General features: G+C 40.4%; 1 protein-coding gene across 1 annotated transcript in view; it reads right to left on the bottom strand.

The window, feature by feature from the left end:
• The window catches only part of rassf8a (Ras association domain family member 8a), a 49221-nt gene that overhangs the window by 16598 nt on the left and 15464 nt on the right, over nt 1-17159 (bottom strand). The window contains exon 2 of the mRNA XM_088339624.1: nt 2940-3150. Within this exon, the coding sequence (XP_088195750.1) occupies nt 2940-3042 (103 nt within the window). The 5' untranslated portion in view covers nt 3043-3150. The remainder of the gene's footprint in view (nt 1-2939; nt 3151-17159) is intronic.

The following is a 17159-nucleotide window of genomic DNA, read 5'->3' as shown; positions in this document are numbered from 1 at the left end:
TATTGAAAATGGTAGAAATGAACCTTCTTTCTGGGAAGTCGAAAAATAACCGGACATTGCTGTAAGTTGGATTTTTTATTGTGTGCACCTTTTTCTGAGTACAGGACAGTACCGTAGAACTTCTTCTCACCGCTACCGGCGTGTGGCGCTGTGAGAGCTCACCCAGCATCCACCCCGAAGAAGAAATTCGGCTTCCTCTTCTTAGTTCGTATATAAACATACTATAGTGTATCTCCAGTGCGCTAAGAACTTTGACATTTTTATTGTTTAATATCTCGAGCATCAATTCAATATGGTTGGTGAAAAAGAAGGGGCGAGCAGTTTCTTTTGAAATGATAGTGGAATAAGACAGCTTGATGCGGTTGAGAAAATGCTTGGATCGCTTTTATTCGGCTACTTTCTACCACGGAGGAGGAAGTCGGCTAACTCTTGAGGCCAATCTTCCAAAAGTAAGTCAAACTTAACTTTATTTATCTTTATAGAGCATTTTATTCTATTAAATGTTTATTTTTTTAGGACAAAACAATACAGGTTAGTTATACAAGCCTTTAACATACTTATATAAACCTTATACATACATTCCATACAAAATATAACACTGAAGTCACTTACTAATGATCGTGCAGAATCTCGTTTGTAAGTAAGGCAGCGTCTATATTGCAAAACGTGCTGATTTATTCATATCGTGTTTAGTTAAAAAAAAAAAAAAATCAGCATATATAATTTTTATTTCCAGGGTTTTTAAAGTGCTTTTCAGCTCAAGTTGGTGATCTGTTTGAATGCATAACTATTTATTGATTTTATGTTATTTCACCCCGCGACCCTAATGAGGATAAGCGGTACGGCTGATGAGATGAGATGTTATTTCATTTTTCAATAAATTGTTTGACATGGGGGCAGCACGGCGGCGCAGTGGTTAGCGCGTGTGCGGCACAGTTCTAAGGTCTTGGGAACCTCCTGTGTGGGTTCAAATCCGGCTACCGGACTTCCTGTGCGGAGTTTGTATGTTCTCCCCGTGCTTGCGTGGGTTTCCTCCGGGCACTCTGGTTTCCTCCCACATTCCAAAGACATGCATTTCAGGTGGATTGGCCGGTCCAAATTGTCCCTAGCTGGTGTGCCCTGCGATTGGCTGGCAACCAGTTCAGGGTGTCCCCTGCCCAATGCCCGATGATTGCTGGGATGGGCTCCAGCACCCCCGCGACCCTACTGAGGATAAGCGGTGCAGCTAATGAGATGAAGTTTGACATGGTTAGTCAAAAATGTTTATGGTTTAATGATTTTTATTTTATTTTTGAATATTAGATTAACATTAGGGCAGCACGGCGGCGCAGTGGTAAGCGCGTGTGCAGCACAGTTCTGAGGTCGTGGGAACCTCCTGCGTGGGTTCAAATCCAGCTAAAGGCCTTACTGTGCGGAGTTTGTATGTTCTCCCCGTGCTTGCGTGGGTTTCCTCCGGGCACTCCGGTTTCCTCCCACATTCCAAATACATGCATTTCAGGTGAATTGGCCGGTTCAAATTGTCCCTAGGTGTGACTGAGCGAGTGAGTTGTCTGTCCCCGTGTGCCCTGCAATTGGCTGGCAACCGGTTCAGGGTGTCCCCTGCCCACTGCCCGGAGATGGCTGGGATGGGCTCCAGCCCCCCCGCGACCCTGATAAGGATAAGCGAGATGAGATGAGATTAACATTAAATCTTTTTTGTCCAAGTTAATAAAGCTAGTCTTTGTTGTACATTGGTCCATACTTCTTGCTTCTCTAATCATTTTCTTCTCCTAATAAGGATACTGTGTTATGTAGCGGACAGCAGTGTACTTAAAACCATTTTCTAGACAAATTATATTAAGGGTTTGCGGGGCTTTTGGGAGATTAGGCTTTTTGTCCCGAGGGGATGCGAGAAGATTTATTATTTAGCACCAAAGTACATCTGTGACATGTTGGTCCCATATGAACCATCTCGGACCCTGGGAACCTCAGGGACAGTCCTTCTGCTGGTGCCCAGAGCCAGGACTAAACAGGGTGAAGCTGCGTTTCAGTTCCATGCAGCTAAACTCTGGAATAGTCTTCCTGATGACGTCAGACAGGCGTCTACTCCGACAGTGTTTAAGTCCAGGCTGAAAACAGCTATGTTCAACGGTGCATACAACTCATTAATTCTATTACGTTTAACTGTGCTTTTAATGGATTTTGCAAAACACATTTTAAATTTTCAATGTCTTTTCTTCTATGTTTTAACTGTAATTGTGTGTTTTTAACCCGTCTCTTTCCCATTTCTGTAAAACACTTGGAATTGCCTTGTGTATGAATTGTGCTATACAAATAAACTTGCCTTGCCTTATTTTGAAGAAATAATTGAAAAGCACTGTTGTAGAGAAAGTTTACGGACCATGAGCACAGTAAAGCCTCGTTATTTACACAAACATTCAGGGATCAGAATGGAGATTTTCATTTTCAGCTGAAATAGCCAGGGTCCAGGAATAAAGCAGGGCGGAGCCCCCCCCAAGCTCCTGGGTTTTAGGCAATTTACTTGTCCAAAACCGTGCTTATATTTATCATTTAAGTAACATTTTTAGAAGATTAAAAAAATTTGCCCACATAACTGATTTTTTTGTAAATACTGCAAGATAAGTTCAAATGCAGTTCAGTCCCTGCAGCTTGAGCAACAATGCGGCCAATTTTTCTAACGGCCGCCAGGGTGCGCCAGAGCAATAAAGGAAAGAGTGAGACAGTCGGACTTTGAATTTGTTTGCTACGCAAGAGAAAAAGTGAAAAAGTCGGAATGCCTTTGGGGTTCAAAAACAGCGGAAATCCGCGGATCCGCGGAAAATTCTGATCCCTGAACATTGGCAATGTATCGTGTTCAACCAGTAAATAAAGAAAAAAGTTTCTGGGAATAACAAAAAAAAAGAAGGAAATGCAAGGATGCCAATTTTCTTGTGTCTTACCTATCGCTTGCGCCAGTGCAATCACAACTTCCTGGCATGTGGTCACTTCAGTCACCCCACAGACAACTCTTTGAACTCCATCTACCCAGACTTTGAGCTCCATTTTGGGTCAAAAGTGACACGTCTTGCTGTGATGCTTTGGCTGCAACATTCCTCAAGAGATCAGATGAGCGAGGGCAGTTGAAATCTTTCTTCTTTTTGGGAGGAATCACTAAAGGAAACAGGCAAGAAGATCGTGAGGACAGGGACAAAGGGTCGTTTACCTCGAAGTTTAAGTTAAATTGCTGTTATTTGGTTCAAATCCTCATTTGCTATTAACAGTTGCCCATTGCTAAAATAGAGCCCAGTCATCTCTTTGAATAGTCTGGCTTTTACTCTGTTGTTTTGCACCACCTAGGTACATCGTGTCTACAGAAAACCAGGAAAACAGTACCAGGAGACTTTCCTGGGCCCAGGTCCTGCTATTGTAAAAACTAGGAAGCAATGATGATGGAGTTCAACTGTTATGCGTGTGACATAACAGGGAATGCATCAGTATTAAAAAAAATGTGGTTTGCAAAACAGGAAGCTAGAGCCAGAGGGGATCACAATACCAGGAAATGACAAAAGCTCTGGTTTTTGATGCTACTCGTCATTTCCGTTACACTAATTAATCCCTTTTACTCGCACACTCTGAGTAAAAAGGTTTAACAAACCGATAATGGTAACTATATAGATTTTATTATGACAGTTTTTGTAAAAATATTGCTTGTCACTAAATTATTTTAAATGCTTTTGTATGGTTGCAGAAAGTAATGCTGCTGTAACAGTACATTGAGCTACATTCAGGTTGATACTTTTAATATCACTAGGGATACATGGATTCGATATGCTTAATCGGTATCACGTCTGATGTAGGCCTAAATCAGTGTTTTTTAACCTTTTTTGAGCCAGGGCATGTTTTTTACATTGGAAAACTTTTGCAGCACACCACTAACCAAAAATGTGATAAAATGACACCGAAAGGTACGTTTAATTACAATACAATCTGTAATACCCCCAGTTTTTACAGCACAGACACTTGACAATGACATAATATTTGCAGAAAATGATTCATTAATGTTTTAGAAATTTTTAAATTTTAAAAAGTGACATAGGATAATTTCTCACGGCACACCTGATGATCTCTCACGGCACACTCGATGAAAATCACTGGCCTAAATAACTGGATAAGGGGAAAACTCTAAATCAAATCTAATCTTATCTATAATCCAAATATAACCTCTATCTATATATCTATCTATATATATATATATATATATATATATATATATTATATATATACAGTGGGACCTTGCTACTTCGCGGTTCCACGTTGCGGTTCCAGAGCTTCGCAGGTCTAAAAAATATTATTATTATTATTAAAAAAAAATGTTTAAGCATTTTTGAAGGGGCTTCGCTAGTTCGCAGATTTTCACTTTTCGCGGGTGGTTTTGGTTCCCATTACCCGGGTCTAAAAAAGAATAATAATAAAATAAAATAATAATTTTTTAAAAAAAAAGCATTTTTGAAGGGTCGTCGCTACTTTGCGGATTTTCACTTTTCACGGGTGGTTTTGGTCATTAACCGCGATAACCGAGGGATTACTGTATATCTATCTATCTATATATTATATATATAAAACCTATATATTTTATAAAAATACAAATCTAATCTATCTAATGTCTTACCTAATTCCAAAGTAGGACATATATCCTCAAATTTGCTTTTTTTCCCGATTCAATCTTAATCAGACATGATTGCCGCAGAATTGAACTTTTTTAATTTAAACTATCAAAAAACATGTTTTAAAATTAATATAAAATTGTGTTTTACTAATCCCCAGCTCATTTAGGTCATTTGATACTAGGCTGTAGTTGGAAAAAAAAGATTACACTATAATTTGTTTATTCTTGTGTTTTCGACAGAACTACGTTCACACTGAACGTGAATAGGATGTGTTATAATTCAAGTCGGTATGCAAAGATGTTTAGTTACGATAGGGATCATAGGGTGTTGCAGTGTGCAGTTGCTCATGCCATTTGATGTTGGTACGATAATAATAATAATAATAATAATTTCCTTGTATTGTCATTCTGTGTAACAATGTACACAGAACGAAATGTCGATTGCACCTGACCCGTTGTAGCGAGCCGATGCAGCCGCAGCCAACAGAGGGCGCCGCCGACCACTTTTTAAGTCTTAGGAATGACTCGGCCGGGGCGCGAACCACCGACCTCCCAGTCTCAAAGCGGGCGCCTTACCATCTAGGCGATGTTACGAGGACACCAAAATAAAGTTGCACATGATTACACTGTGAATGTATGCTTAGTATTATCATTGGTGTTATCATCATTATCGTTACTATTCTTATTATATCACACTTGAAAAAGAACAAATATATTTAAGGCTGAGGGCAGCACGGCGGCGCAGTGGTTAGCGCTTGTGCGGCACAGTTCATGTCATGGGAACCTGTCGTGGGTTCAAATCCAGCTCCAGACTTCCTGTGCGGAGTTTGTATGTTCTCCCCGTGCTTGCGTGGGTTTCCTCCGGGCACTCCGGTTTCCTCCCGCGTTCCAAAAACATGCATTTCAGGTGAATTGGCCGGTCCAAATTGTCCCTAGGTGTGAATGAGCGAATGAGTTGTCTGTCCCTGTGTGCCCTGCGATTGGCTGGCAACCAGTTGAGGGTGTCCCCTGCCCACTGCCCGGAGATGGCTGGGATGGGCTCCAGCCCCCCCGCGACCCTAATGAGGATAAGCAGTACGGCTGATGAGATGAGATGAGATGAGATATTTAAGCAGGGATCAGAATGGAGATTTTCATTTTCAGCTGAAATAGCCAGGGTCCAGGAATAAAGCAGGGCGGAGCCCCCCCCCCCACCCCGCCACCCCCCCCCCCAAGCTCCTGGGTTTTAGGCAATTTACTTGTCCAAAACCATGCTTATATTTATCATTTAAGTAACATTTTTAGAAGATTAAAATAATTTGCCCACATAACTGATTTTTTTGTAAATACTGCAAGATAAGTTCAAACGCAGTTCAGTCCCTGCAGCTTGAGCAACAATGCGGCCAATTTTTCTAACGGCCGCCAGGGTGCGCCAGAGCAATAAAGGAAAGAGTGAGACAGTCGGATTTTGAATTTGTTTGCTACGCAAGAGAAAAAGTGAAAAAGTCGGAATGCCTTTGGGGTTCAAAAACAGCGGAAATCCGCGGATCCGCGGAAAATTCTGATCCCTGTTTAAGGCTGACCGGGGTTCGAAATGTGAAAAAACAAACATGATAAATTTAAACATCTTTTTAACAGTCGTTTGGTACTCGATTGAATTCAGTAACAATCAGCCTTTAAACACGATGAAGCTCCACATTAAATCCACAATGAATAAATAACTTTTTGGTAGACAAAAGAACTGAATCAGTAACGGTTTAGTACCCACAAATAAACAAGGCTGCAGTATCAGCCTCAGTATTGGATGTCAAAAGTGGCAGTCATCCATCTTTAATTATTACGTGGATTTTATTATTATTATGATTGCTTACTATTTTTTTTTAGAGACGCTTGCTTTTGAGACTTTGCTTTTTAGTTTATGATCTGTATGGCACAGTGATTGGATATATACAGTATCCAAGTACAGTACAAAAACTTTTCAAAGAGCCATAAAAGCAAAAAAAAAAAGGGGATTTTTTTGTTTTCTTTCGAAACCACGAAACCCGCTCTCCAGACAAAAGCTAAATTTTCAGCACGGTTTCATTTCACTGTATGACGCTTCCTATAAGATCTATGAAATAATAAAGCCAAAGCCTGTGTCCTACCCATATGAACAAATCCACCACTTAAAACTGGTCTCCCTCCTGCAGTTACTAAAGATCGTTGCGGCTCGTTTTTAATGTCGTTTTTGTCATGGATAATGTTTTTTTTTTTTAAGTGCTAGCCGAGTTCTTTTGTAAAAATGTCATAAAATACTGTAAACAACAAGTATTCGTATGTTTTCGGGGGAGTGCTCCATGTGTGCAGAGATCTGCCCATCCCAACCGCTCACCCATTAAATTGCTCTGGGTTGCTTTGCTGGCTTTTTCAGGAGTTTACACTTTGTTTTCATATACAGAATTTCTTAGAGACGTACAGCCAAAACAGGTTCTATAGGTGATACACCACAGGTGTCGATCAGGCGGCCCGCGGGACAGATCAGGCCCGCTAAAGGATTGAATCCGGCCCGTGAGACAACACTCAGAGAAGCGCAAGAGAAAAACAAGCTGCAGGTTGAAATATGTCCACTTGATGTTGCCAAAGCCAGGTGCCTCGAACAAAGACACTGTACTTGTATTTATTTCTCTCTCTCTCTCTCTCTCTCTCTCTCTCTCTCTCTCTCTCTCTCTCTCTCTCTCTCTCTCTCTCTCTCTCTCTCTCTCTCTCTCTCTCTCTCTCTCTCTCTCTCTCTCTCTCTCTCTCTCTCTCTCTCTCTCTCTCTCTCTCTCTCTCTCTCTTCCACACCTTTTCTCCCACTCTCTGTCTCTATCTCTTTCACTCTCTGTCTCTGTCTCTTTCGCTCTCTGTGTCTTTTTACCTTCTTTTGCTCCAACTTTCTTTTTTCCTTTTCTCTCTCCTACCCTTCGCGCTTTCTTTTCTCTCCTTCTGTCTTTCCATTTCTCTTTGGATTTCTTTCTTCCTCTCCCTTTCTTTTCCCCCTCTCTCACAACTTCTCTTTTTATCTCTTTTGTTTCTTACGCTCTCTCCCTCTCTCTCTTTCTTCGTCCCGTCCTCTCTCTTCTTTTCCCTCCCTCTTTCTCTTATTTCTTTATCTCTCTTTTTCTTTCTCTTTAATCTACTAGCCCGGCCCCCGACAGAATGTTTGTTCTATCGTGTGACCCCAGAGTTAAAATGAGTTTGACACCCCTGGTTTAAACTGTAGTTGAAACTTCACTCTATATTTCCTGGACCAAACGTCAATCCAGTTATGTTGCTTCGGGTTAGCCTGAACTAAAATTGGAGAGTAACAAAGACGATTATCCTAGCCCTAACTTATATCCCAGACAGATTTACTCATGAAAAGAGCCATATCTGCCTTGCTAGCCATTCGTTCCTGACCAATGGTATGACTACCTATCAGCGCAAACTCAGAACCTCAACTGACTGACAAATAGCAACGTTATAAAGCTTGGGTTACATTTCATGAAGGTCGGTTTCCAACATTATGTGTGGAAGGGACGCCGCTTCAAGGACAGTGTACTCAGAGAATGAATGCTATAGCCTAATGGAGCAACACAAATGGTCCCATTGTTCCCCCGCACACTGCCATTTAGCTTCCCCTTACAATCACTGACTTGTACAGTGCAGCCCTTTTCGGGAGAGTCTCTACCCTGCAGCCCTGTACAAGGTAATGTTTTAGACGATAACATATAATTAAACAGTGTCAAGCCCTTTATGACAAAAAGTCTCAAAGAGCTGTACAGAACACAACAACAACAACGAAATAACTAGTAAAATGTGACATCAGCTATATACTGTAAATTCCAGACTATAGAGCGCACCTGATAATAAGCCGCACCCACCAGATTTTAAGAGGAAAATGGATTTTGTACTTACACAAGCCGCACCTGTATATAAGCCGCATGCGCCCACATTAAAACATGTAACACAATCACAAATATAGCCCAAACCCAGCTTTGAGTCCTGCGATTATAACTGAATATAAAGTACACAGTCCAAAAACCACAGCCGCCAAAATGGACAGAAAATGATACCAGTACTTAAAGTTTGATGCAGACCTGCAGAGTCCGGGTACCCATTGAAACTAATCCAAGGAAAAAAGTCTATATTTCCAAAGGTAAGGGTGGGAAAAATATATATCCACTATTGTCCACCGCGACAACAGGTCTCACTCACCTTTACCCCACTACCCGTCAGCCCGCGTTGGTCTCACTCACCTTTACCCCACTACCCGTCAGCCCGCGTTTGCTCCGCCCCTCTTTTTTAATTCGCAAAACATATATCAGAATAAGTGTCTCAAATAAATACATTACAAAAATATACAGGTGCAAATACATATTATACATCGGTTACACATATTTACAAAGAAAGATGGTACACTGAGAGAGTTTTCAAAACTTAAATTAAACCGTGCCTGTGAAGGGTAGCAAAACGCTACGAGCAACACGTTCGCAACACAGTAAACGAGTCTGTTAAAAAAAAATTCCGTACTTGTAGAAACCACGGTAAACCGTCCTCATCTTCCTCCTTGTAACTGACGCCATGAAAGTCGTCTTCCCCAGTATGGGAAAGAGACTTTGTCATGTAGACGTCGTCCCACGCTCGCAAAGTGAAGATTACGTGCAGTAGCCCTGTTTCCTTCTTTATCGGACTGCTCGTTTGCTTTTAGCTTGAAAGCTACGTCATGTGCCTTTCTTTTTGCAATTTGCATGATGAGGATATGTCTACGCTAATTGAATTTGTGCACAAGCTAAGAAGTTGCAGTCTTCCTCGGCGCATATATTCCACTGATCTAAATACCTTTTGTACTCGAGCGCCGCTGGCGGCTGTTAGAAAATTTACATAAATTGGCCGCATCACTGAATAAGCCGCAAGGTTGAAGGTTAAGGAAAAAAGTAGCACCTTATAGTCTGGAATTTCCGGTATATATATATATATATATATATATATATAATAAAATGATGACTCACAACACGTGGTAAGCTTTCTCTCCTGGCTTTGATCTCTTTGATCTCCGGCAAAACTAACATCAAATGCGACAGAAACAAAATGAAAATAAATCCAAACAGCTTGCCAACATTATTTTTGCCGTTCCATGCATTCCGTTAATCCCCAAGCACAAAATTGAGTCATTTTATTCATATTTAGTTTCTTTTGTCTTTTATTAGCATATTTGGTATTGGAGTCATCCAAAAGTAATTGAAAGTAATCCAGTTAAAGTAACCCTACCCAACCCTGGAATATGTATTTGTGGGAACGGGAATATTTTTAGCAAACTATAGAAACATTAAATATGCAACTTGGTTTGAATACAATCCAAATGCCAAATAGGATTTCTGTTCAATTGTCATTCAGTTCAGTAGTTGTTGAATCAATTTTTGCTTTTACAACAGATTGAATTTCTCAAAGTGTTGAAGGTTATTAAAAAAGTAAGTGCTGATTATGTCCTTCAGCAACTGTGACAAAAAGGGGAGCATGGCTGACATGATAGTTCTAAACAATTTTTGGGCATTTAAGAAGCTGTACCGAATTTCAAACTGTTTTACTCTCTGCCGCCATCTCCTGGCTTAAAGTCATGATTGCAACCTGTCATCTCATTTATGGTAAGCCTGCAAGTACATGCTTGACTAAACTCGCTTTTTTCATCTTGCTTAGGGTTTGGACTCTACTCGTAACCGTCCTCATCTTACATTCAAGTTTTTATTGCTTCATTATTGTCTTATCTAATTTAAAAAGATAAATATAAACAAATGAAAAATACTGCAGGGAGGAACGAGCATGGCGTCGCTCTCCAGAACTCGCCCCAGAGCCCGATTCCTTGAACCTAATGATTTCCGCCCCAACCAGCTCTGCTAAAAATATGATAAAAGCAGATAGGTGCAATGGAATTTAAGGCATTAGGGCCCCTTGAACTCAGTTGGACATTGCTAACACACACTTAATAGAGAATATATTCAAACCTTCAACTTTTTGAGGACAACTCAAATACCCCACCCATGAAAAAGAAAATCATGACAACAAAACTGTGCTGTGACCAGTGTTCCCTCTAAGCTGCTAACATTCTCAGCGCACAAGAAAATCTAGCTAGCGCACAAAAATGAGGGCTCAAAATTACTAATTAAGAAGCGACTTAAGTCAAAGTTACAGTGCATGAAGGTAAAAATACACGGGTTCCCCTGACGCTGTTTTCTAAATGCGGTATTTTTAAGTCAATGTCGAACGTAGTTGAAAAGTAAAGTCAGTAGAGTTTGTCGAGAACCGGCTTCTTTGGCTCGGCTCACTAAAAGGAACCAGCTGTTTTGGGTTCTAAACGGCTCTTCAGGTTGTTTTTGCTTCTTTAATCCCAACATGACCAAATATTATGTAAAACTATGCACAAAATGACTTAAAAGAAGGGGGGATTAAAACAAAAAAGAAAAAAATACCAAAATGAAAAAGTAGTGAAAGGCTGAGAAAAAAAGAAACAAAAAGAAAAGAAAAAAGAAGAAAAAATTTAGAAAAAAAAACAGAAAAAGAGAAAAGAAAGAAACGTAGGAAAAAAAGTAAATAGAGAACAAAAAGAAAAAAGTAACAGCTCCGAAAAAATAAACACAATGAGACTTTTTAAAGGAATTTTTAAAAAAGTAGAAAAAAAACACGGAAAAAAGAAGAAAAAGTTTGTGTTGCATTCAAATAATTTCCAATTATATCGAGTGAATCTTGTTGCCAACATTGTACTTCCACTAAAAAAATGTGATTAAATACAGTTCTGTATCTTGCAACCGACTAAATAAGCCCCCCAAAAATGTTAGTATTATGCGACAAAAGATACCAGGAAAAAAATGAAATGGAAATCTTGTGAAAGAATTGTTGTAAAAACAAACCTTTGCAATAATACATTAGTCAATTCATTCAAAAGTGAATGTTTTTTTTGCATTTCCGGAAACTCAGCAAAACGTAACTTGATGTCAAGTTTTGGCCATGTTTGATAATGACTTAGTCCACACTTGGGATTGCTGTTGCTCACTGTTGTTTCAAGCGTTGCTCACCGACTTTGTGTGAACGCTCAGACCCGTGGAAAATTACAGGGAACATTAGCTGTGACACAAAACACAGTACAGTGGAACCTCGGTTTTCGAACGCCTCTCAGTTCGAACAAATCGGTTCTCGACCAAAAATGTCGAGAAATTCTTGCTTCGCTTTTCGTTCAAAAAAATCGGAGTTCGAACGCCGGTACGCTAGGGGCTACGCTGAGCGGTGTACGAGTGTAGATTGCCCCCACCCCTTGTGAAGAACTGTTGTCACGGCAACGCGCACTCCTTTTCTGTTTTCGTTTTTCAAAAGCGGTGAAGGGAGTGTTTTAACCCCTAATTATGCCTCGGAAGAAGGTTGGTGCAAGCAGTTGCTACAGGTGAAAAAAGAGGAGTAGTGCGTACAACTATTGGATTTAAGAAAGAAATAATAGCAAAATATGAAGAAGGTGTGCGAGTTTCCCTTCTTTCAGGAATACAGCATGGCTTCTGCCGACCGGTAAGAAATCCTATTCATAATTCTTTTCTTTATCATTTAACCGCTCATCACTTGTTGTGGAGACCCAGGTGCTAAATGACGTGTAAACGACCTGATTTTTTAATTTTTACACGTTCATGTTAGCGTAATCTTTCGTACGGAAGATTACGCTAACGCGAACGTACGATTAGCCTGAGTTAGCTTTACGTTAAATATTCAAGATAAACATTCAGGGTGTTGGAACGGATTAAAAAAATTTTACATTACTTTTAATGGGAAAAACGGCTTCAGTGATCGTACAAATCGGTTTTCGTACAAAGAAATGGAACGGATTATGGTCGAGAACCGAGGTTCCACTGTACCAGGGTAGCAACATTTTACATTTTTTTTCCATCAAAGGTTCCAACAGACAGGAGTATTTAAACATAAAAAGTAAAGGGGAAAAGTGTTAAAAGTGGTGCAGATAAATGTAGATTGGATTTGGAACTTGCTTAACCTGAGCCCTGCAGGGCAGGGAGCCATCTTACCCGACTGATCCTTTCTCTGGCCCATCAAAACCACAGTCTGGGAAGATGCCCATTCGCAAATTCGGGCATCACAGCCAAAGAAGCGTTTCACGAGATTTAAAATGCCATAAAATTCTTTTATATGATCAGCCGCAACAATCACGTCAACCCTCGTGAGCGAAATTGCAGCTGAGTCAATGGATTCCCCAGAAAGCTCAGAGATCCGCTCGCCCGTGATCAACTTCCATGTCGACTTGGCAATCGTGAAGGCTTCAACTGACGAATCACGACTGCTGTAAACAACCCACCATATGCTAGTGTGGGTGATTCAGTGTCGTGCATGGTGCGGAAACTCACACCGAGGAAAAATACTGAAGGAGTTTTAAATGCAGGGGATTAACACTAGCTTTACTTCTTCCAGAGGTTTACAAAAAAAATAAAATAAAATAAGTAATCAAGAAGCAATTACAAAGCTATTTGGCAAGAACCCAGTTTATGCTCTATCACGCAGTTCTAATCTGAGCTAAACAAAACACAACCTAGAAATAGATCACCTTAGGACAGGGGTGTCGAACAGGCGGCCCGCGGGCCGGATCAGGCCCGCTAAGGGAATGAATCTGGCCCGCGAGACAACGCTGAGAGAAGTGCAAGAGAAAAATGAGTTGCAGGTCGAAATATGTCCAGTTGATGTTGCCAAAGCCAGGTGCCTCTTACAAAGACGCTGTCCTTTTATTTCTATCTCTATCTCTCTCTCTCTCTCTCTCTCTCTCTCTTGCTTCCTCCCTTTTTCACTCACTCTGTCTCTCTCTCTTTCATTCCCTCTGTCTCTCTTTTTCTTTTTGTCTTTTTACATTATTTTGCTCTCTCTTCCTTTTTTCCTTTTATCTCTTTTCTCACTTTCTCTCTCTCTTTTGCTTTCCCTTTCTCTATCTCCCGTTCTCTTTTTTTTCTCCTCTCTATTTCTCTTTGGATTTCTTTGTTTCTCTCTCTTTCCCCACTCCCCTACTATTTCTCTTTTCATCTCTTTTGTTTCGCACATTCTTTCTCTCTTTTTCTCCCCTTCTCTCTTTCCTTGCCCCACACTTTCTCTTTCCCTCTCCTTCTTTTATTTATTTTTCTTTTTTTCTTTCTCTCTGATCTACTAGTCCGGCCCCCGAGAGAATGTTTTGTCTATCGTGTGGCCCCCGAGTTAAAATGGGTTTGACACCCCTGCCTTAGGAGGTTATAAGAAGTGTGATGTGCACATGATAGAATCCTGCTCCCCCAAAGAGTAGCAAAGTAGCTACTCTTTGAATAATCTCTTTTTAACAATCCTGTAAAATCTGCTTAAAATCCCAATCCAAAACGTACCCAAAGTAAATGCTGTTCTTCTAACGTTTGGAGAATATGGATGCCTTGAGTCTCCTTTGAAATTCTCCCGAATTGAAATAATCACGGCAAGTGCTACTAACACTGATTACCGTATTTTCCGCACTATAAGGCGCACCTAAAAGTCTTAATTTTTTTCAAAAGCTGACCATGCGCCTTATAATGCAGTGCGCCTTATATATGGCTCAATATTAAGTCGCAAGGTCTCGCAACTTACGCAACAGCCGCCGACTCGATTTTCCCCCGAACGTGGAGTAGTCCGCGGTGTATGCTGGGATTTATATACCGGCGTTTCATTGGCTAACCGATGTGTCAATCATCATTTGAATCGATCGCTATTGGCTAAAGTTATTCGGAGCCTCGGATTGGCTAGAGGGCCAAAACAAACCCTGCAATTGGCCGAAAAAGATGTGTCAATCATCCGTTGAATCGATCGCTATTGGCTGAAGTTATTCGGAGCCTCGGATAGGCTAGAGGGCCAAAACAAACCCTGCAATTGGCCGAAAAAGATGACTGTGAATAGCAAGCTTGCTAAAGTACGCCATAAAGAAACGTTTCATTAGTCTGTATTTGTAAATATTTTACTCTCCTGGATTTACTTCACTTATGGTTGTAAGAAGACCATGGTTGCGTATCATTATTGAACGTGAGAACTTAGGTGAGCTATGCGGCTTTATATTTTCCCGGTATCTTGTTTTAGAACGATCTTGATGTTGCTGTGATGAGTTGAGTGAATTAAACTCAATTCCAAGTGTTTATTGTAATATGCACAGTAAAGTTGCGAGCGAAAAAGAAAATAGAAACTAAGGAATGGTTGGCATTTCTTGAATCCTAAGACTTTAACCTTCCGAATGATATTTGAAATGATGCATTTGAGTGACATCGTACAGACACCGCATCCGCACGTGTCTACGACACATATTTGCTTCTTTGCAGGCTTCGGGAATGTTAAGGGGGTAATCAGTTGGACTGAATCATCTGACTGTTTTGTCGACGTTCCCATTGTAGCGCCTTATAATCCGGTGCGCCGTATCTATGGAAGATATAGGACCAAAAACTATTTTTTGGGGGTGCGCCCTATAACCCGGTGCGCCCTATAGTGTGGAAAATACGGTAATCTAAGTTGGAACACCCATAAATAGAAGGTTTTTATTCTTGCCTGCATTTTTTTGCAATCACATGCCTGCAAAAGAGTGTAGCACGGGCATCTTTGTTGAAAGATAGTTGGGATGATAGCATGAAACAGTATCTGGCCCCAGGTCAAATTTGATCACTATCTGAAAAACTGATCATGTCGAAGCGTTTTCAAAAGTGGTAATTTGGAGACAACAACAAGTTTACAGCTCTTAAACTTCTGCAATGGTGTATTTTATTTTGACCAATTTTTAAACATTGTGAAAGAGTTGTAAATGTTCGTCTTCTTTTTCCAGAAGTCAGTCACTGATTATGCACAATTGCGCATGATAATCACTGGTAAAAGTAGATCTCAAGTTGCATTACGTATGTTTATTTTCGGCTCTGATCTGAATACACATCCTAAATATTCACAAATTTATGTTGGGAACTTCATTAGCTAACCAATATGTCAATCAACATTTAAATCTGTCAATACTGGCTGATGAAGTTATGCGTGTCGTATTTTTCAATATAGGCCTTTAAAAGCTATCATATGCTCAAGACCGTAAAAAAAAGTATAACTGGTTGAGAGTGGTGTCAATGGAAAGGTCAGAGGCTAACGGTCATATTGGAAATCTTCCGAGAGTCGTCTTACTTTTAAAAGTGAATTATGGGGCGAAACAAACATATTACAAGGTTTGCCAAATGATGCAGGTATGCTTTTAGGGAAACTTTTTTTCATCTGTCAGCATTATTGTGTGTTTTGGAGTTAATATTTTACACTTTTGGATTCACTGGAATGTCGTGACATGATCATGTTTGTGAAGAATCGTGTAACGAGTGGAATACTACGGCAGTTTTTTGGCGAGTTATACCGGCTTTATAGTTTGCAGAAAAATGAACCGCATCGCGTCCAACGATGACCTGTAAAAATAAGACTTAAAAGACAAATTTGCGCTTGAATGCCGTTTTTGTCACTTTCCAGTCGGTAGAAGTTTCCTTAAGTGATTATTTTTCACAAATACAGTTGATAAACAAAAAGGGATTCGCTCTCTCAAAAACAGCATTTAATAATCGAATCCTATATCAATCAATTTCATGGCGGTCCTCCAAAAGATCTCCGAACCTACAATTGTTATGTCCAGGGATCAGAATGGAGATTTTCATTTTCAGCTGAAATAGCCAGCGTCCAGGAATAAACCAGGGCGGAGCCCCCACCAACCCCCCACTGCCACCACCCCCCCCCCCCCCCCCAAAACCTGGGTTTTAGGCAATTTACTTGTCCAAAACCATGCTTATATTTATCATTTAAGTAACATTTTTAGAAGATTAAAATAATTTGCCCACATAACTGATTTTTTTGTAAATACTGCAAGATAAGTTCAAATGCAGTTCAGTCCCTGCAGCTTGTGCGACAATGCGGCCAATTTTTCTAACGGCCGCCAGGGTGCGCCAGAGCAATAAAGGAAAGAGTGAGACAGTCGGATTTTGAATTTGTTTGCTACGCAAGAGAAAAAGTGAAAAAGTCGGAATGCCTTTGGGGTTCAAAAACAGCGGAAATCCGCGGATCCGCGGAAAATTCTGATCCCTGTATGTCATTGATTTTTTGAGTTTGGCCCCAGTGAGAACACTTTCTTGATTATGTGGCCCCTGAGCTAAAATACATTTGAATAAGATCAACAGCGTAACAATGTCTTTTTGGCTCTCTTAGGGTCTTTGCTGTCTGGTAATCCTGAAAGGGGGATGCCACATGTGTGGTCCCTTCTCAAGGTTTCTTCATTTTCCTCATGTTGAGGTTTTTGAGTTTTTCCTTGCCCTCATGTTGGTTCCAGATCAGGGGATGATGTAATAATAGTCTGAAAAAATAGACTGTGTAATAACCTGTGAAGCCCTTTGAGACTCTTTGTGATTAAGGGCTATACAAATAAAAATGACTTGAATTGGCTTGACTTGCAGGTATCTTGTTACTGATCGTGATGTTTCTGTGATGAGTCGTTTTGAAACCCAAGAGTTTAAGC

Source organism: Urocampus carinirostris, chromosome 7 (assembly GCF_059441175.1).
Source record: "Urocampus carinirostris isolate Australia breed hairy pipefish chromosome 7, RoL_Ucar_1.0, whole genome shotgun sequence".
Classification (NCBI taxonomy): domain Eukaryota; kingdom Metazoa; phylum Chordata; class Actinopteri; order Syngnathiformes; family Syngnathidae; genus Urocampus; species Urocampus carinirostris.
Note: the sequence above shows the minus strand (reverse complement) of the source record. Positions and strands in the feature narration are given on the sequence as shown.